Here is a 21,667-nt window from a genome sequence, read left to right on the forward strand (position 1 = left end):
CGATTATCGTCCTCGCCATTTATACTTGGCATACAGTTTTATTAAGCCCATAGGGATGGTTTTAATTGAATTTTAATATTTTATTGAATTGATCATTTATTTATTAAAATCCATGGAGTCTCAGAAAGTAAGAATTAATCTAATGTCATTTTTAAAACAAAATTTCGTTAAATTCATTAAATATTTTGAATTCTTCTTATTGTATAGAAGTATACAAAACAAAAAATAATAATAATGATAATAATATAAAAAATTATGATTATTATTTAATGAATTTTATTTACTTTAATGAATTTACATTTATAGTATCCGAAAAAAACTGAAGATTCAAAACATCCACAGCATTAATTGTATAAACACAAGGAACTTTGTAATTACAATTGTTAACAAACTGAGAAGCCAGTCTCATTATATTTTTACACTTCGTCACACAAGCACTACCATCGTAACTCAACCTGCCAAATTTATCACATTCACGAGGATCAAGCATATAAAATTTTCCATAATGCTGCATCACAGCAACAGCAATATCAGGAGTATGAAGAATACCAGCACAGTTATTCTTGAAGAAAAGAATCAGTGCTTGTGTTAAGTCATGCACGAGTAAAATTCCAGCAGCTGTATGACGATGAATATAAATATTTGCTTTAAAATCTCCCACCACAAACACATCAAGTAATTCACAAGGAGACAAGGTTCGTGGTCCAGACCGTACCATCCTCATGCTATCCTGATTTAGAATATTTCCATAGTTGATAATAGAATCAACCAATTCGGCCGTCCAAGTCGATGGGACATGAAGTAGACTCACCACAATGGCAACAGCAGCAATTGCAGTACTTTGGAAACCTCTTGATGAAACATCAAAGCTTTCGTCATGCATATGACTATTGCCAAGTAGTATACTAGCTTCTTTATCAATATAATAAAATTCTGAAGCTGTTTCTAGGTCACCAGTCTTTTCTGTTGGAGTATGACTTGCTGAACATGATTGGAACCCAACTGGATTTGGCAAAGGTTCAATGATTGTTGTTCTAATAATAGCTCGACATATTTCATAACTCCTATACCTGTCAAATTCATCAATATTCGTATAAATTAAATCATAAAGTGGTTCTAAGTAAGCGAACCACATGGTGCAAGAAGCTCCCAAGTCATCTTTCTCTCCTTGATCATTACGACCACGAGGATCATAAATAAAATAAACACCCTGATCCTTCCATAAAGCTATCATGTAGTGTCCAACTACAAGAACTCCAGCTTTATTACTGTCGAAGAATGTTTTCAAACCTTCTTTAAGAAGAATCGGTGGTGGAGGTGGCGGACGTTCACGTTTCTGAACTTTTCTTTTTTTACCTTTGGCTTTTGTTGGTTTAACTTTTTTCGCTTTTTTCCCTTTGACATCTGGTGCAGGAGGCTCGAGAGAAACTTGTCCAGTAATTGTTTCTGCTTCAATATCAGATACTAAAACATTTTCACCAACCTGAAAGACTCGAATAATATCAGAAGGTTTCAGTTTCATTAAAGAAGATTTCGATTGTAATGATTCTTGATGAACATTCAAGCCAATTACTAAAATTTCATCCATGGTTTCTTTTATCCAAGTAACTGGATTTTTTACCAAAGTCATTGCTAAAGCCACCACGCAATTAGCAGCAGTTTGTTGGTTTCGAATAGCTTCTGGAAAGATATTTGATCCTTGATGAATTCCACCTCGTAAGATTGCTCGTGCATAACCTTGGAATCGTTTAAATGCATTTAAACTGGGTAAATTAGAAGGTCTTACTGCTGTACTTGGATCAAATTTCCAAGGTGGAAGCTTATTCCAATCTATTACATCGACTGCATGCATTTCGTAATCCTCTTCAGCATTAAATAAATTCATCAAGTAATTAATTAAAAGCTGAAGTGTTTGAAAACGGTAAGCAGTGATGTTTTTATCCAGACTATCATTATTTAAAGATCGAAAATGACTAGGTATAATACAGTAATAAATATCTGTAGCCTTCCAAATAGCTAAATTAATCCCAGCAATTGTTAGAATACCTGAAACATACTCATTAAAAAAATTCTCCAAGCCAGTTAGCATGTTTCTATTGACCTTTCCTACTTCTACACAGTCTTTTATTGCTAGATCAAGCTTTCGATCTGAGAAATAAAATTCTGGAATAATTTGATCAACTTTCAGATTAATGTTATCTCCTAATCTCTCAGCAGACTTGGAATGAAGTTGATCTCCAATGACAACTATTTCATCTAGAATTTCTCTATTCCATTGTCGAGCTTCATAAATTTTTGAAAAAAGTACTGATATAACTGCAATAGCAGCAGTCTGATTATTCCGGTTTTTTTCTTCAAATCTTTCATCATCAATAGCTATATCTCCAACCAACTTCCACATGCCATCTGAAAATCTAATAAAATTATTCCACAGATTTTCCTTTGAAGGAGATTTTTTGGGACGTTCATTTTCAGCTATTCTTGTTTCGTATTCATTCTCCAGAGTTATTCCATCAATGGTAAAATTTTTATCAGGATTTAAAAATTGTTTGATGATCATTACTAGAGAAGGAATCGTTGTAGACCAATAAACAATAGCAGTATTATTTTTTTCTTCTTTTAAATTAGCTTGATCACTAGATCCACGAGGATTGAAAGTAAAATAAGTATGACCTTCTTTCCAAATAGGTATCATTATTTCATCCTGTCTTAAAATTCCCATTTGATTTGTTCGAAAGAATTCTGCAACACTGGTATCAATATCTTTCATCATTCCTGAAGTGATTCCCTCTTCAATTTCAACTGTAGCTCGATTAACTCCAATATCAAAGAATTCATCAATTTCACTAGGTACCAGGTAATCTCTTTTAATCTGTTCTTTATCAACATCAGCTTCTTCCTCAGGTAGATTATCCAAATTCTCTTCAGTTATTTTATCACCAAGTTTAAGAATATCATCAACAACTTCTTGATACCATAAGTGCGGATTGTATAATTTACTCATAGCTAAAGCAACCAAAGCATTAGCAGCTTGCTGTTTATCACGAGTTCGAGATTTAAACTGCAAAGTATTCCCTTGAGTAAAACTTCCTGCTAAGTAAGCTACCTCTTCACTTAGTTCAGAATAATTATTCAGATCAGGTCTTATAGGAATTTTTTTATCGACAATTAATTCTTCATAAGTCATTGGTTCACTAATTGAATCTACTTTGAATCCATGAATAAAAAATTCATCAGATGCTTCTTCTTTCTCATCAATATTTAATTCAATTATTCGAGCGATTTCTTCGAGATTTACAGCACGTACTACACATGCTACTAACTCTTCATCATCTTGAGGGGTTTGATGGCCTAATTTTCCTCGAGGATTGGGATCAAAACAGTAGTAACTTACATTTGATGGTATTTCTTCACTTTCTTTTGGACTTTTATTTTTTATCTCATGCTTCCATACTGCTAAAGATAAATTATTCAATTCAACTATACCATGCTGATGATTCTCAAAGAACTTCTTCAGCCCATCAGCTAAGTTTGGTACCTGATCACCTGGTTTAATTCTTCCTGATGCTAATAGTTCATCTACATTTATAATTACACGTCGATTGTCGACATAAAGCTTTGTTTTTAAATTTTTTAGAGTTAATTCTCGGTCTTCTTCTTCATCCTTTTCTTCTTCAGTAGAAACACACCAGTTGAAATATGCATCACCTTCCCTAATTACTTGATCAATTATTTCACTTGTCCATTCATTCGGTGGAATTTCTATAGCCTTTACTAATGCTACTATTGGCATAGCGATACCTTGAAAACCACGACTCTCGTCTTCGAATTCTTCAGCATCATTAGAAATACTTCCTTGAAGGATCCAAGTTCTACCAGCTTCACCAGGTTGGAATTCATTCCACATTCTAGTACCTGGAATATCATCCATTACTGAAATGTGACGTATTGTAAATCTATCATTCTTTTTTAAAGAACTTATGTTGTTTAAAATGTGAACAGCTAGTGTATCAATGCTAGGAAATCGCATTACACAACATTTCCCTTCGATCTTTTTAGATAAGCCATTGGTACTTTTCTTCTTGCCTTTTTCGCTGCTTTTAATTTTTTCATTAGCTATCATCCTGACTCCATTAGCATCACATTCTCGAGGATCAAACATATAGAAATAATCATCTTGAGTCCAGATAGCTACAGCCATTGATGAACTTTCAATTACTCCGTCTTTGTGGACTAAAAAAAATTCTTCAAGAGCTTGTTTTAAACTCAGTATTGATGGATCTTTGGAATGCAATGTACCAACTATGGTAATCAAATCAACATCATTAAATAATTTTTTTCCACTTACTATCATTTGTGAATTATTATAATCAGCAGCTGTTAATGATTGAATCATTGGATACTTTGCTTTTGTCTCGGTATATAAATTATCACCCAGGGCTAAAATTTCATCAAGTCTTGGTCTTAACCAGGTTTTTACTGGGTTTATTTTCTTCATTCCAAATATTGCAATGCAATTGGCTACATTCTGAGCTCCTTTACCTTTATACACATCACTTAATTGATGAGTCAAGCCATGAAGAATAGCTCTGTCTCCAGGCAATTCTATAAAAGTTACAGCAGATACAGTGTCAATATTGTAATTGGAAATTGTTATTAAAAAAGGTTCTTTAATGAGAAATAATTTATGATTTTCTTTTACTACTGTCTGATTACGGTCTTTTATTTTTTCGTTAATTTCTGTAGGATTTAACATTTTTAAAACATTCTCATCAGCATGAATACATTTTTCATTGATTGGTATTCCTTGATCAACTAACTTTACTTTTGAAACAATAACTCTATCTATACAATAACGAGAATTGTCTTTCTGATTTAAATTACTTAAAAATAAATCTCGTAAATCATTTAGACATTTAAATCTGACTACACAAGCAACACCATTTGAAGATTGAACTCCAAGTTCATTACAGGAGGATGGATCAAAATATAGAAAACCTTTATCAAGATATCGCCAAATAGCTACGGAATTTTCTTGAGCTGTCAATACTCCAGAATTGTTGGTTTTAAAAAATCGCTGGAGCCCATCTGTTAGATCTGGACTACCAAGGTTTTCACTGAACAAATTACCAAAGACACAACTGTCTTCAATGCATACCCAGCATTTATAGTCTTCGATAAAAAATTCTGGGTAAATTAACTTGGTTGTCATATAAATACCAGGTTTTATACGATTTCGGGCTTGACTTGTACGAAAAAGCTTATCACCATACTTGAGAATTTGGTCTACGAAATTAGATGTCCACTCTTTTGGCTGACATAGGCAACCAAAAACTATAGCTATTACAGAACAAGCTGCACCTTGTTGTCCTCTACTTCCAAACTTGAAACGTTTGTCACTCATTGAATAAGATCCTCGTAAAATTGCTGTAGTAGGACTTAAGACATCAAATTTAAACCATTTTTTTGGAATTGATTTTTTCTTAACATTTTCATGGATATTTTCAAGTTTTTTATTCGAATCTATTTCCATTTTTATTACTTATAATTTCAATAGTTAATTAAATTAATTATAACAGCATTATTAATTGATAATTATTGTTTCTTTAAGTCTGTTTACACTTGCAATTTTGAAGTAATTTAGAGAACACGTGTGACTAAAATAGAAAAAAGGTTAGTTGATAATTTGTTGATGACTATTAAACAAACTGACAATCACATAACACCAATATATAATTATTTCTTCTTTATTACAACTGTATAACATAATAATAATATAGATATATAATCTAAAGAAATAATTGTAAAGAATATGTACAAAAAATAAACAGTGGTTGAAAATGATAATATAATAATCCTCATGGATATTTATTTATTTATTTATCTGCCTATTGACAAAAATAAAATATCTATTGGAAACTTTGATAACTGAACTAATAAGTAATGATAATAAATTATGACTAAGCTCATTGGACTACTGTATTGAAATATTATTTACATTTGACTTAATTATTTGATCATCTAGCCTAAACAGATTATAACAATTTTTACCAAAAAATATCTACACGTAAAAATATAGTTGTATGTTTATTAAACACACTGACGCTTAAGTGCGAACATGTGTGCGCCTTCAGTATTTATTTATATATCAATTAATCGTTCTTTATTCATCAAATGTTATATATTTGTTGATTTAATTTTTTTTTATCATTATTATTGTTAAGATGTAAATTTTTATTTTTTGCATAATTATTATTAATTATCTTTTTTCCTTTATACTTTTTTTATATTCATGAACATTAACGGAAATTTTTTTATCATAAAAGTAGCATCAATTTCAAAAGTGTGTTAATAAATGTTTAGTTCATAATAAAAATAGTTTTTTTTTTTATTTATTTTATGTTAAAATTCTTTTAAACACTCAGATATGTGATGATAAAATAAATTAAATAAAAAAATTAGTCAATTTTGACAACTATTTCTATCTTGAACTAATCAAATATCTTAATTAAAGCTTATCAGCATGAATACATATATACATACATAATTAACATAAAATAGTATACAAATGAATCTATATAGTTTTGTAATTATGTATGAATATATGTAACATTATTAATAAAAAATAAATTGACGTACATAACAGTCCTTTCAGTACAATATATCAATAACGTTGTATAGAAATTACATCTAATATGTATAATTATCTAATAATATAAATATAAATGAAAATAATTATTCTCACATAATTTAAGTAGAATTGTGAAAAAAATTTGTGATCAAAATATCGATTCACATTTTTATTTTGACAATTTTTTTCTTTTGAACATTTAAAGTTGGAAAAAATATTGAACATTTATTTTATTATATTATTATTCAGTTGGTTAATATGCAAAAGATGCATGTAAAATTTTTTATAATATACATATATAAGTATACGACACATTAAGCAAAACATCATTAAATTGAATTATTTTTTTAAAACAGATTATTTATGAGTGATTTAAATTTGCGAATAATTCGCACTATACTTGGTTCAGTATGGACTGCATTAATATGAAAAATATAGTAAATATTGTACATACATTATTTATATAATTTTATCATAATTTTTATACATATTTTTGTTATTATATCATAATTTAGCAGAAATAATCACGGTAATGTATACACATAAGATCAATTGTGCTTATATTAGTACAATGAATCAATATCATTCTTCCTCTTGGAAGATTGTCAACAGTCTGGCGTAGTTTTTATTTTTTAAAATTAGAATCTTTCATTTTAAAATTATTATTATTTTTTTTTTCAATATTTTCTACACATCTTTCAAATTTTTGATTTTTTTTTTTTCATTATTTCATAAAGAAAATAATTAAATAACAAAATAACTTTACAATTTATAAAAATTATCTTTAAATCATGACAGCGAGCATTTTTAATGACTAATAAATTCAAATAAAATACTTTTCTAATTTATTATCTTTTTTACTATCGTCTCGTTATATCTTTTTATATTATTTCTTTTCAGTTGAATATTAATTTATAATTTTTTTCTTTCAAAGATTTAAATTAACATCACCTTTAAATTAATTTAATTGAGATTCTAAATAATTAAGATTAATATCAATATTGCATTTGAGTTTTTAATAATTAAAATGCTCGCGTATAATAAATACATTCTTAAGTTATCAATAAAAAAAATTTTATATCACTGATAATGTAAATCAAAAGTATAAATTTTTTTTTTTAATTTTAATTCATTATTTGGTCTCACAAAAAATTCCACGATCTACTAAATTATTTTTTAGGACAAATCTAATATTTTAGAATTGAAAAAACCAAAGTTATTATATAATTCAACCGATCGAGGAATATCTGTGAGGTTATTCTATAGAGTTATAGAATCATTGAAAACTTTAGTTATAATTTATACAACATCAAAATTGTTGAGTGTAGATATAAATAGTCTAATTTTTTTTTACAACCAATATAAATTAAGGTCGAGTTTTATATAAATATTTATGCCGAATTTATATAACGGAAGATAATTTCTCATTATTTCTCTACAATTTTATGAGGAGATATTGGATATTTTAGAAAATTGTACATCAGCTTAAAATAATATAAAAAAATTCGACGAGACTATAAATTTATCATCTACGATACTGTCTAAAGCTTCTGTTTATGACCATTTACTCTTTGATCTACATTTGTTGACTATATCGTAAATTATTTATATTTCTATGTCTTTCAAATAATGAGGACACTTGAATTTGTTTTAACATAAATTAAATTTAATTATATACATATTGAAATATTTACCCCATAACCATAAGCTCCATTGTAAAATTGTGATGAGTATTAACTATCCCGGTTGGGGTGCTTGGCAAGAAATCTTCGAGGCCAAGGAAGAGGCCAATCATATTGTCTTGGTACTGTTCCACCTACGTTCTTCTCAAAATATCTAAACAGTGGGAACCACCAAAGTCGTGCCAAAAAGTTGTTTGGTCCATATTGCTGTGAAAAATGCATAAAAAATCATTCCTATTTATTCCATGTATATATTATTATTATTTTATTATAATAAGTTGATAGATAATATGCTAATAAACATGATAATATTAACAATAAAAAAAAATTACTTTCAACTGGGCGTTATTGGCTAATGTGTGATAAATATACCACAACCGGGTGGTGACCCAATACGCAATGATAACATCCACAGTGTAATGACAATGAGCGATCAAGACCATAATCACCCCAACAGCTGCTATAAGACCAGCGATCCAATGAATTGGTTGACATCTTCTAGGAGAGTCTTGAAAAGAAAAATAATCAATTAAAATGGTTGTAATAAAGTTTCCAGCCTAGTTAATTATACAGTATATTCATAATCAATTTAACTTGAATAATTTTACTTTAGATAATTTAATAAAAATTTAGAATTACTTACATTCTTTGATAATCAGGTAACAAAGTACAAGAACTACAGTATGTCCACTGAAAATAAAATCTCCGCAATAGGTGTGTTTACCATTTATTGACAACCCAAAGCCAGAGATTAATTGGAGGACTCTTTTTGTAATAATAAGTGGTGTTGTATGATTCACTTTTGGACTACAATAATATGTTCTACTAGACATAGGTAAAACCGTAACATAGAATGTGATACTTCTCATCATATAAAGTAATCCCATTACGATGAATATTCGTCTGACAACAATAAACCTAGAAAATTAAAGTCATGTTATTAGATTAAATTAAATCTAATATTAAGTTTTTTTTTTCTCATCATTTTAATTAAGAAAATAATTAATTTACCTGTGTTTATGGAATATCACAAAGACCATGGCCGAATTAGATACTATCACTATTAAAACCTCAGATACATTAAGTGCCCAATCTTGTGCTTCAATATTGTCTAGAACAATATCGGGTAAAGGACCATATAATGAACGGTCTGGTACACGTTCATGTAGCATCGCTAAAGATGTTGTTGTTAAAATAAAATTGAAAACCATAAATAAAAATGCTGAAATAAATAAAATTATGTATTAATAAATTTATAAAAAGAGTTAAACATTTTGAATATTTATTTTTACTCCACAATAATAATCTTTAATATTTTTTTTTTCTTACCCAGAACAGTTTTCCATTTTTCCTTTGGAAATCGTGGCTCTTCTCTTAAAGGTGGAGGTATATCCAACTTAACAATACCACTACCATTTTGAATACCAGCATGTCGAGTGTGTCCAATGCTATCAATTTTATCATGATCATCCTCATAATAATCTCCACTAGAACTTACTCCTCCCCATCGTTCTTTACTTTTTGTAGGTGCTCCAGGAAGCAGCGGTTGCCTCTGATAAACGTCACTGGATTGGGCCATTCCACTAGTGTTCCCATCAACCGCTGCTTCTATGTCCCTATCGTGACTCTCTCCACTTGGCAATGGTCTATCAAAACTTCCGTAATCACTATGCAAACTCGTAGCTTTGTGGTCCAATACCATCCTGTAAAAAGAAAAAAAAGAATTATCACTTATCAATGAATCAACTAGCATAAGTAAATGAAATTTATTTCATTAAATACATGAACATTATCAATACATCAATTATTTTTAGAGCCATTAATCTTATCATCATATAATAAAAATATTTTTGTGTTGGAAAAATGGTTATTAAAGTAATCTATTTGAATTTTTTACAAATTTTATGTTAAAAAATACAACATGTGATAATATAATTAGATTTAATTGAAATAAAATATATATAATATAATTTATATAAGATTTCTGAAGCCATACCAAGTATGTGGACATGAATATTGAATAGAGCAACAATGATACCCATTTTTAGATGAATTTTGATTATTTTTACAACCAAATTGATGTACACCAATTGGTAAAAATAAATATAATTCATGAGAAGTCATTGTTAAACTTGAACTAAATATTATAACTGAATATTTTTTTTTTTTTTTACAAAGCCAACTTTTTTTTTTTTACGAAGCATTACTATCATAATTGTCAACGGTTTAAATATTAATAGTCCGCTTATCATGTGTTCACATGTAAATAGTGAAAATGCGTGACAAAATAACAAGGTCTTTCTTTCCTTCAGTTAGAATATATATATATGTATTAACACATTTACCACGCATTTATCAAAAAGATTAATCAAACGTCTTACAATAAATTTATTTTTTTTCCTTTCTCATAATATTATAAAAAAAAAATGTCTTTCAATATTTTCAAGTAAAACAAGCTATAAAAACGTCATGTTTAATGGCAAATACCATTACTTTATTACTTCACTATGTATACTAATGATTGTAGCATTACATATAACGACTCATTTACAAATGAAACAATCAACTTAAATAGTTTGTAAAAAAAAAAAAACAAAATAATGTTAAACAAAATAAAACATTAGAGAATTTTTTAATATCATTTTTTTTTAAATTAATAATCTAAAGTAATGCGAATAGCCTTGATATTTATAATTAATTATATCATTATTATGATTGAATATGAAGTGAAATATACTTTCTTATATGTGAAAACTTGCTTCACGTTGCTACCAACCACTAGATTGCAATTCTATTTATAAATATATATAGCTATTGAGACCACTAACAGTAAATTAATAAGAAACTTTAATCTGTTTAAAAAGAAGGATGTATGCAAATTAATTGAATATTTCTGATTGTTAAATGTTATATCATCCTACCAGACGTTTCGGGAAGTCTTTTATTATTTTTCTACAATTAATATTACACAATTCAATCAACCAATAATTTCAGTCTAAAGCAAGAGAGAGAGAGAGAGAGATAATTCATACAATAACTCTAGTATATTAATGACACCATCAATCAAAGTGTTCTTTTAAAAATTTATATCACAATTGAAAATATAAAAAAAATTTCTAGAGATATATATTTGATTTAAAATCATTGATAAAATGTGTATACTGTTTGAAAGAAATATTTTTGATAATTTTTGCTGTTGAGAATTGACTCACTCAGCCACTTGTAGAGTCAAGTGTCAGAATTAAATCAGAATAGACATTTAAATGTTATTTCTTGGGGCGTGTCTACATTAGCAATTTATTTATAAAGATTACTAGATGAAAAAAAAATTTTTTATATTGCTAGTTAGTGATGATCATCAGAAATATAACACTTTTAAAAGAAGAAATTTTTAATTTTTTAGGTTAATTTACTCACGGATCAGGGACGAGAATAGTTGGAACACGTTGCATGATGGTGAACAACATTAATAAATATCACATAAACACAACTGTTTTGGATGAATAAAGAAGAATACATAAACGTTGATGTGATCAGCACAAACGTATTTAAACAACTGACGGCGATTCATCACTCAAGATCAAGTGAAAGGCCAGGTTGAACAAGGGCTCAGTTTGTAGGTAATATTGCTATGTTGTTTTGTTTTAATACTTTAGCACATTAACAGTTAAGATTTAACTGTATGTATGTATAATGTTGTGTATTGTTGTCAGCAGACAGTTTAATGACGACTAGACGCCACAGTTTAAGACCAAGTGGCTAACGTAAGCGTCAGAAATATACTAAAGTTAAGTATAAACTAAGTTAGGTAGAGAATCAAAGACTAGATGGTCTGGTCAGCACTCAGTTGCTTATCTTTTTCTTTTACTTCTTCTTACGCCATCGTTAAAAGTACGGTTAGAATCCTGATTTGGATTGGCATCCCCTCTTTAACTTTTTTTGCACTTACTTAAATGCATAAGTGTTACGGTTTTTGCTATTTCACCATTTTTATTTTTTACCTCATCAATTCCTATTTTTATTTTCATTTTGAATTAATTTTAAAATTCAATCAGATAAAAATTCAGTTTCATGACCACCTTCTAAAAATCAATTAAATATATCATGACATTGAGACATTAAAATTTTTCATTCTATTTTTGTTAACAGCAAACATTGTACTCAATAATTAAATGAATTTTTTTTTTTTTTTAATTACACTTTATGGAACAATTTTCTCTAAAACAATTCATTAAAAAATGGATCTGTGCCCTGACTACAAACTTCCCATTTATTAAAATCCATAATTTTGTCATTTTTTAGTTTTTTTTTTTTTCGTTTATAACAAATTCAAATTGTTGTAAATAATATATAATTGTTTAGAGTCATGTAAAATTTTTAGCAACTATATTGCATTGATATTGAGCTCAGTTTTTAACATAATTAATCACTCAATAAGTAAAATCAATTTCAAATGTCTTTTTACTCAACTTCTTTTACAATTTGTCAATAAACCGAATTTGTTTAAACTTCTCTGAGATTTTCTTCATTGTATTATCTTTCGAATGAAATTTGCCTGGAGTCAATATCTTTAATGGTTCTCGAGATATCAAGAACGAAAAAAAACCTGACATACGTACGTACAAATGTCCGTCCGTATAGACAATCATTTTTAAATTTTCTAACGTCTCAAAACGTAAGAATATGACAAAATTACAAATTTTAAAGATCGATCTCATTACAATAACTACCTAATGGCAAGCTAAAAATTTTTTTACTGATTCTTCTTTATAAGTGAAGATTATTTTAATCCTACTAATTAAACAAATATTTTTTTTTTCATCGATTAATATTAAGTAGATAAAGAGCTCTGGCTAATCTTTTGAGTCATAAACGATGACATATTGTGATACCGGACAACTGTATTGAGGATTATGTTAAAGAATTTACCATAAAATTTTTCAATTATAAAAAAAAAATCTATAACTAAATGATATTTAAATGAAATGATAATAAATACTATATAAAAGATAATAAGATAATTCGAAATTAAAAAGATCTTTCGAGTATGTTAACTTAGTATTACTCATAAACAATAATTACATAGTTATAGCTCAGTAAGTTGCCTTGAAAGTATACAACTACGTATTTTGGCGACATAAAAGGGTGCAGTTATTATAAATAAATCAATATTACAGTTTATCGTCATTATATTAGCATTTCAAATAATGATTGCACGTTTTTTGATCATCAACGTTTTGAAAAAAAATATTTATATAAATATTGCATTCGTAAGATATGATTAATTATAACTGATCAATTATACATGATGATTCATGTAGAATTATCATTAATATATGCACATTAAAAAATTAATGGCTTAATCTAAAAATGTAATACTAATTAATGAACATCCATTTACTATTGAAGTGTTCGTTTTTCTTTAAATAAAAAAAAACCGTCATCGATCAGAGTACTTTTCAACGTATAACATATTCTATGAAAAGAATGACATCATAAATATGAATATAAAGATATGTCACACTCATAAAAAGAGTTGATACAATTAAAACCTTGAAAAATAACTATTTTGATAATTTTTTTATTTGATACACTAATTAAATTAAATTAATAAACAAAGTTAATGGGATTATATCAATACCTGTTTTCTAGGCTTCTCCATACCTTGTAATAGCAGAAGGTAATTCAACCTTTACAGGTAGTCTTAATTTATGCATTGTTTTACAAATAATATATATATTACACACACTATTTAATTTAATCACAATGTAAAAATTATTTTCACTAATTTTATTTTGTGCTTCAAAAGCGTGCGACGAGTGTATAAATAATGATTCTTTATATTGAAGAAATTTATCAATATAGTTATCAATATTATGGTAAAATGATGAGTGTAAATTATTATTAATCAATATTAAAAAAAAAAAAGGAAAAGATTTGTTATATATCAAGTAAATAATAAAACGGAGTAATATATAAACAAACTCGCGTGATTATCGTGCGTGCGCATTCCCCATGTGATTATAGACTAGTGATAAAGCACTTTTTTTCAATCGAATACACAAAAAAACTAACCAATTGGGTTGATATTAATTATAAATTTTGTTTGATCTGGACGAATTATTTAATCACTTGTAACGTTCACGTTTTCCAATCGCTAGATCTTTGATTGATCTATGACGCAAACTCATAGTAAACTACTTACACTCTATGACATCAATGTTTTAAGCTATGTATTTAGAAATGATCGTTTATGTTTCATTACATTATCAACGTACACTCTATCACACGATCAATTTACAGCCGTAACATTGCAAATGAATAGCACCAATACCAGTGTAGTCGTTCACGTTATATTTTTTTTTTAAGAAAGGATAACTAATGAGAAATTATCTATTTAAAATCAACTGTGTAATTATTTTGCTTAGTTGGAGGTCTGGCTCTTTCTTTTGCTACATTCGACATTCTCGCTAAATTCCAACCTCTCTAAAGTTTTAACACCCACCGCCTCTACAGTCGTAAATTGGAACTACAATTTACATTCAACTCCGCGGGAAATTCAAATTTTTAAACTATCGATAAAGTCAATGTTTTCGACTATTTATGAATGAATAAATAAGAAAAAAAATTCTTATATTAGGATGAAAAAATAATTTATCATTTGATAAATAATTATATTAGAAGTTTTGAATACCTCAATAAAGCTTTTTTCCAACAGTAATCGGTTTCAATGACGAGTAACTGCAATTTCATCATATATGTAGACTTTGCACCAGACATGGAAGAGTCTAGATAATATTTTAGTCTCGTGATAAAATAATTATTACTAATAATTATTATATATTAATGATTTTTTTATACTCCACATAGAAAGCAAAGTTTTATATCACATATGTTCGAATAATACAAAAAAGATTATTGTATTAAAAACAAAAATAAATATTTATATCAATAAATTTTCACATTTAATTCAAAAAGACACATGCAATAATGAAGTAAAGAGTTATATGGGTTTCACATAGAATCTATTGTTGCATTATGCCCTTCGAGTATCTTAAAATATCACACAATGACCTATTTATGTCAACATAAATTTATATTTGACCTGAATATCAATGCTGCAGTCAAACAGCTATAGCTAACCGTTTATTTAATATTAATTATTATTCATTTAGATAAATATTAAGTAAACAATCACATTTCAGTTTAGAGAAAAATAAAAGTTATTAATAAAAGTTTAGGCAGTGATACGGAACCGCTTCCGCGGATTCACTACTTGCAAAAAAAAAACACCATCTCATGGACAATAGACTTGCATCCCTCGGGGTCAGAAAATGAATCAAAAAGCGCAAGCGTACTCTCATGGATCGCATTTCTGGCTGAAAACTACCCCCATCACTATTACTGCTCTAACTCAATAATGACGTCATCCTTTCATTCATTCACGAATATTTTAAGCCCACGCAATTTCCGTTACATTTCACATTTAAGGTTGAGCTTTTTGGCTGTACGGGTTTCACTCACAAGGCCAGCTGGATCTAACTCAGCAAAGGAAAAAAAAAGCTGAGCTTTCCTAAGCTCAAATCACCTCAAATTTTTCGCATCAAATTAGGTTTTTTTTTATTCCTTCTTTTTCATGTAAAAAATATTTATAAATGTTGAGGAAAATGGTATACAAGGAGGAAGACAAAGTTTGTCAGCGTAAGTGCAATAATAATTGGGGTGGTTTCCGTGGCGTCACGATTTTTTTTTGAGTCGCAAAATTTTTGTAATGTCGTACAATATACTTGCAGGGTGATTTTTTTTCATTAAACAGTGCAGCCAAAGCTGTGCAGCCCCCACTATTTTTTAAAACTGCTCAGTGCTGCCACGATGCTTAAGTGACGTTTCTTTGGACACGTTGTCATGAAAATCTACATCTGTACATTCAACGCGTGCGCATATTTGATATTTTGTAAGCATACAGTTCTGTGTACATTAGATCTGTAAAGTGAAGATATTTAGTTTAAATAATTCTTTAGTACAATTCATTTTTATCATTAAACATGTCTGCTAAATCTAAAGCATTTACTAAAGAAGAAGAATTACTTCTTCAAGATTTCTCACGAAATGTATCAACAAAATCATCAGCATTATTTTATGGCAATGCGTTCATCGTTTCTGCTATTCCAATATGTAAGTATTTCCATCAATTGAGCTTCAACTTTCTATCATATTTAATAAAATATAAGAACATTTTTTTATGATTTTGATAAAATTATACATATTTTACATAAAATTTTATAAATTAATTGTAAAAAAGTTATTTTTATGTCATTAATTTGGAGTAAATATGCCTTAGCACTAAGGTGTTGATCATATTGAAATTTTTTAATAATAAAAATATATGCTTTCATTATTTATGATCAATTTTCTTAATTGTTTCAGGGCTTTTCTGGAGAATACATCTAATTGACCTATACTCAAATATTTTCTCCTTTGTATTTATAACAATATTCAGTACTTATGGTTTAGCTCTTGCTTACAAGAACACAAAATTTGTCCTCAAACATAAGGTAACTATTACTTATATTAACTCCTAATTACCACTGAATCAGTTGAATTAAATAAATTGATAATAATCTTATGATAACTTACAGATTGCTGTGAAAAGAGAAGATGCTGTGACCCAAGAAATGAACAGAAAACTATCAGAAGATAAGAAAATGAGTAAGAAAGAGAAAGATGAGAGAATATTATGGAAAAAGAATGAAGTGGCTGATTATGAAGCTACAACATTCTCTATTTTCTACAACAATGCACTGTTTTTGGCAATTGTTATTTTCTGTTCTTTTTATATTTTAAAAACATTCAATCCTGCTTTCAACTATGTTTTATCAGTTGGAGCAACAAGTGCATTTTTAGCTCTTCTTTCCACTGGATCACAATAGTAATGTTTTTATTAATTATTATCATTAGTTTTCTATCAATTTGTATTTATTCGAATAATACAACAGTAATTAACATGTTATCGACAAGTTTATTTACTGTTTGACAATAAAAAGAACTGGATTATGATTATTTTATAAATAAGAGTTTAATGATATTAATTTGAATATAAGTCGTATTTACGAACTATAAATATTAGAATTCTAATCAAGCATTTATATATGCTAACTAAATTCCTGCTCTCCATGAAGCATCTTTGCCAAATTCATCTGTCAACAAACAACCAAATGAACACCTGTAGATGTTTTCAAAGACTCAGGCCAAATAGTTAATTGTAAATTTCCCGATCTACGACAGAATTTCTAAAGTTATATCTTGTGGCGTATTTGCTATTTTTATAATATGCTGTTTTTCTGAAAAGTTATACTTTTTAACATCAAAGTGAATAACAATTACATGCTAATACTTTAATATTTAATTGGGTCATTTGAAATTTTTCATATTTATTTAAAAATAAATCACGAGACTCACGTGTTTGGATTGACTCCAAATGAATTTATCGCCAAATTTCATCTTTTATGTACTAAATTTTACAATTAATCATCAATAAATCATATCACTTATCTATTCAAATTATGAATTACTCATTCATTTAAGCTATTCAATATCAGATGATGTTTACCATAAAATTTATACCAATTTGTATTTAATTATATTTTCAAAAATAAAAATGAGATTCGAATAAAAAATTGTATTGTCATTTAAATTAACTAATAGTACTTTGTTTATTGAATCATTGTTATGGGATTTTTTTTTTTTTTTATAAATGCACAATAACTTAATTATAGTCAACCATACGTCCACGTTTTACTGTTAGTTTCACAAGACCTAAGATTTTCTCTATTTTTATCTCAAGCATTGAAAAGTCTTTAGAATTTAATATTTTATTTTTAATTTTTATTTATTTGAATTGTAATGTAAACAGTAGATTTATTTTTATAATTTCCTGTAATATTGAGTTGTCCTATAAATCCTTGCCAATTAAAAGCAATTTAGTATTTATTATTTTTTTTTATTAATAAAGATGTAATCTTCCTAATTATCAATTACAGTCAGCCACTTATTGGGCAAAGTTTCAATACCCTTAAAAATTAATGGTGGCAAGAATTAATATAATATGAATATTTTTATTTTATATTCAATGAATCAATAATTTCTTATTTTATAAAAAAAACAAAGCATCCAATGAAGACGTCAAGATGCATGATGTTTCATAAAAACAATTAAATAAATAATAATTTAATTTAAAAACAAATAATTTGCAAGCTTTCTGTCTTCATAATGAATGGCAATAAGTTGATGATTATTTGAAAGAAAAAAAAACAAAACAAATCAAAAATAAAAATTATATTTGATGCTAAATAAAAATTTTCGACAGTTTAGTAGGGATATTTTTTTTAAAAGTGTTTTTTATACTTTCTCTCACACTGTTCCATCAAGATGACAAGAATAGCACAAGAACCCTCCGAGCTTTAAACTCTGGCTTTGCTGCTGCTTCTAATGTGGCCGGGATTGGCTGGAGCTTAGGAGTACACGATTACATTGGTGAAGTCCGGGAGACGGCGGGTGATACGCAACCGCTATACCTTTTGGTTTCAAATATTACGGCAGAACTCAACTCAAAGTGTCTCAGTATCAAAAATACCAGTACAACTGAAATCTGACAACCTATTTATTGGATCTAACATCCAGTTACTTCTTCTTATCAGTGATTTTTTTAAAATTAATTAAACATACAAGATGGTATGTTCAATTGATGGTGATCTTGTAAGTCGTCGTTCTGGTAAACACACACGTTATATACTCTCTGATTGTTTCTTCAATATTTCTTATTTAACAAAATCCTTTTCAAAGTCTTATAGCTCAAATATCTTCAAACTATCAATTGATATTTAACTTTTTCCAAAATTTACATTACTTCGACTATCTAACTTAATTCTATTGAACTTTATTTTAACAGTGAATGATTGAATTGAAATATAATATTTCATTTTTATACAGTAATAAAATTCTTAGAACCATTTTGAATGCATCGATTGTTAAATTGTGCCAACTTATTACATGGATTTAATTGTATGTGGGCGTTTACCAAGAATGCAACGACTCTAATGATATGGAGATGAAGTAAATAATTTTCATTATTTCTATTATTATAAAAATACTGGAACACAATTCTCGTATCTATTATCTATATCTGATTATTTAAATTATAAAACTTTATCTATGTGCATGAATAGATTACAATATATGCATTGTTTTTTTTTTTCAAAATTATTCTCTATTTCTATATCGTTTCTAACTACTAATTGGCAAGTTTATTTCGAAAAATTATTATTGAGTTCATTGTCTTGAATGATTAAACTAATTAGAATTATTTATCCTGTTTTTTTAGGCCGACGAGCTCCCTGCAGAACAAATAGCAGGTAAAAGATAATAAATTATTATTATTATTATTAAAAATAATAAATTTCATTTGTTCTACTTACTTTAAGTTATTAGCTTTATCTACTTTATTACAAGTTTATTTATGTTGAATTGAATTGCTAGCAGCTGCTTCTGACTAAATATAGTATTCATCATCTTTCACCTAGTTGATGGAACCAGTATCGAGTAACGATCAAAATCCACTGATCAAACAAGACAAAAATAAATATTTTCAAAAAAAAATTTTGATGTGATATAATCAACTAAAAAATATAGAATCTAAAATAAAAAATATTTAAATGTTAGAAAATAAATAGACTAAAACATATTTACCATTTTTTTCAGTCCTCCGTAAAGCTTTTGATAGCTTTGACAGAGAAAAAAGCGGAAGTATCCCCACGGATATGGTAGCAGATATTCTTAGATTGATGGGACAACCTTTCAATAAGAAAATCCTTGATGAACTCATTGATGAAGTTGATGCAGATAGTAATGATATTTATTTAATTTATATAAGAATATTGTCTTGTTAATTATTTATTTATCTCTTTTATTTTGAATTAAAATAGAATCTGGAAGATTGGAGTTTGACGAGTTCGTGACACTCGCAGCTAAATTCATCGTTGAAGAAGATGCAGAAGCCTTAGAAAAAGAACTTCGTGAAGCTTTTCGATTATATGATAAAGAAGGTAATTGTATAGAATTATAATCATACTATAATGTTGCAACAACGAAAACAACACAATGAAAAATAGAAGATATTATAAAAAGAATATAGATCGTAATACAATTTTGTTTATACTCATGTTGGAATGAAGCCAAATTTTATGTTAAACGAGAACGAAAGCAGCTGGAAAGAAAAACGAGACGTTAGAGTTGCTTGAGACAAATATAGCTACTACCAGGAATATAAATGAGCATAAAACTCTACTAAAGAATGTATTTAACTATTTCAAATAACAAAATCCATTCTGATCATTGATCATATAAATTTAATTATCTAAATTTAGACATTTATTTATTTTAATTAACAATCATTTTTATACATTATTAGCAATGATTTTTATTTTTGTTTTATTTCCAGGTAATGGCTACATCCCAACAACCTGCTTACGTGAAATTTTGAGAGAGCTTGATGATCAACTTACTGATGAGGAGCTTGATATAATGATTGAGGAAATTGATTCCGATGGTTCAGGAACTGTTGACTTTGATGGTAAGTTGTTTTTTATTCTAACACTCGAAATAAATTTCTTGAAATCTCTAATGTTTAAATATGACGAAAATGTTGATCGTTCCAAGTTCAATATCGAGAACTTGGCATTACTAGATCATGTTGCTAATCCTCCTACACATTAAAAAATTCGAAAAATACTTTAGTAGCTGTATCTCTAAATCTAAAAGAAAAAAAAACATCAATACTTAACAATACAATAATATAATAATAGACTGTTAATAATACCATGACTACTTATTTTTGTTACAGAATTCATGGAAATGATGACTGGAGAATAAATATCCAACAACAAAGAAATAATATCCATAAAAAAATATCCATCAACTTGAAATAGCACTCCAACTATTTTTCGGCTTACTTTAAATATACATTCTTTGATACTTAAATTATTTTTATTACACTAAGTGTACGTTCTTCTGCATTAAATTATTAAATAATTAAAAAGTTTATTGTTATTTATTATGACATAATTCATTGATAAACAATTTATTTTTATTTAAAAAAAAAAAATTAATTTAACATATTTTAAATAGTTTTGTCATAATATTTAATTAATAATTATTATTTTTTAATAACTATCTTTACATAGAAATAACTCAAAAACAAAAATTTTCGAGTTATAACAGTCTTACCCAACATCATTTTATTTATTTTATTTGCTATTTATTATGAATCAAAATGATTCATTTTAACTATTATTTATAA

At 27.6% G+C, this 21,667-nt stretch overlaps 4 protein-coding genes across 12 annotated transcripts; 2 read left to right on the forward strand and 2 right to left on the reverse strand.

Annotated features, from left to right (window-relative positions):
- Positions 1-280: 280 nt before the first annotated feature.
- LOC118072785 (uncharacterized) lies at positions 281-6,120 on the reverse strand. Its single transcript, XM_035092899.1, has 2 exons — positions 6,105-6,120; positions 281-5,499 (listed from the first exon to the last, which is right to left on the reverse strand). Exons 1-2 carry the CDS (start codon positions 6,118-6,120, stop codon positions 281-283), a joined length of 5,235 nt encoding a protein of 1,744 aa, XP_034948790.1.
- Positions 6,121-7,947: 1,827 nt separating this feature from the next.
- Positions 7,948-15,303, reverse strand: LOC118072811 (phosphatidylcholine:ceramide cholinephosphotransferase 2-like). Of its 8 annotated transcripts, none has more exons than XM_035092944.1 (6): positions 15,008-15,303; positions 9,643-10,016; positions 9,325-9,535; positions 8,957-9,231; positions 8,646-8,821; positions 7,948-8,520 (listed from the first exon to the last, which is right to left on the reverse strand). In XM_035092944.1, the coding sequence occupies exons 1-6, from the start codon at positions 15,091-15,093 to the stop codon at positions 8,365-8,367; spliced, it is 1,278 nt and encodes a 425-aa protein (XP_034948835.1). In that variant the 5' UTR covers positions 15,094-15,303; the 3' UTR covers positions 7,948-8,364. The 8 variants fall into 8 exon arrangements, with proteins under 8 accessions (XP_034948835.1, XP_034948843.1, XP_034948885.1 ...); XM_035092952.1 differs by lacking the exon at positions 15,008-15,303 and adding an exon at positions 13,978-14,793; XM_035092994.1 differs by lacking the exon at positions 15,008-15,303 and adding an exon at positions 14,592-14,792.
- Positions 15,304-16,218: 915 nt separating this feature from the next.
- On the forward strand, positions 16,219-17,931 carry LOC118072860 (translocon-associated protein subunit gamma). Its single transcript, XM_035093006.1, has 3 exons — positions 16,219-16,488; positions 16,741-16,868; positions 16,953-17,931. Exons 1-3 carry the CDS (start codon positions 16,359-16,361, stop codon positions 17,241-17,243), a joined length of 549 nt encoding a protein of 182 aa, XP_034948897.1. The 5' UTR covers positions 16,219-16,358; the 3' UTR covers positions 17,244-17,931.
- An 896-nt stretch (positions 17,932-18,827) lies between these two features.
- On the forward strand, positions 18,828-21,287 carry LOC118074173 (troponin C, isoallergen Bla g 6.0301). 2 transcript variants are annotated; one of them, XM_035095176.1, is made up of 6 exons: positions 18,828-19,068; positions 19,694-19,724; positions 20,071-20,214; positions 20,295-20,414; positions 20,810-20,941; positions 21,212-21,287. In XM_035095176.1, the coding sequence occupies exons 1-6, from the start codon at positions 19,042-19,044 to the stop codon at positions 21,238-21,240; spliced, it is 483 nt and encodes a 160-aa protein (XP_034951067.1). In that variant the 5' UTR covers positions 18,828-19,041; the 3' UTR covers positions 21,241-21,287. The 2 variants fall into 2 exon arrangements, with proteins under 2 accessions (XP_034951067.1, XP_034951068.1); XM_035095177.1 differs by having other exon boundaries at positions 18,834-19,044.
- The last annotated feature ends 380 nt before the right edge of the window (positions 21,288-21,667 follow it).

Source organism: Chelonus insularis, unplaced genomic scaffold (genome assembly GCF_013357705.1).
Source record: "Chelonus insularis isolate UGA/USDA-ARS -01 unplaced genomic scaffold, ASM1335770v1 contig_131_pilon, whole genome shotgun sequence".
NCBI classification, from domain to species: Eukaryota; Metazoa; Arthropoda; class Insecta; order Hymenoptera; family Braconidae; genus Chelonus; species Chelonus insularis.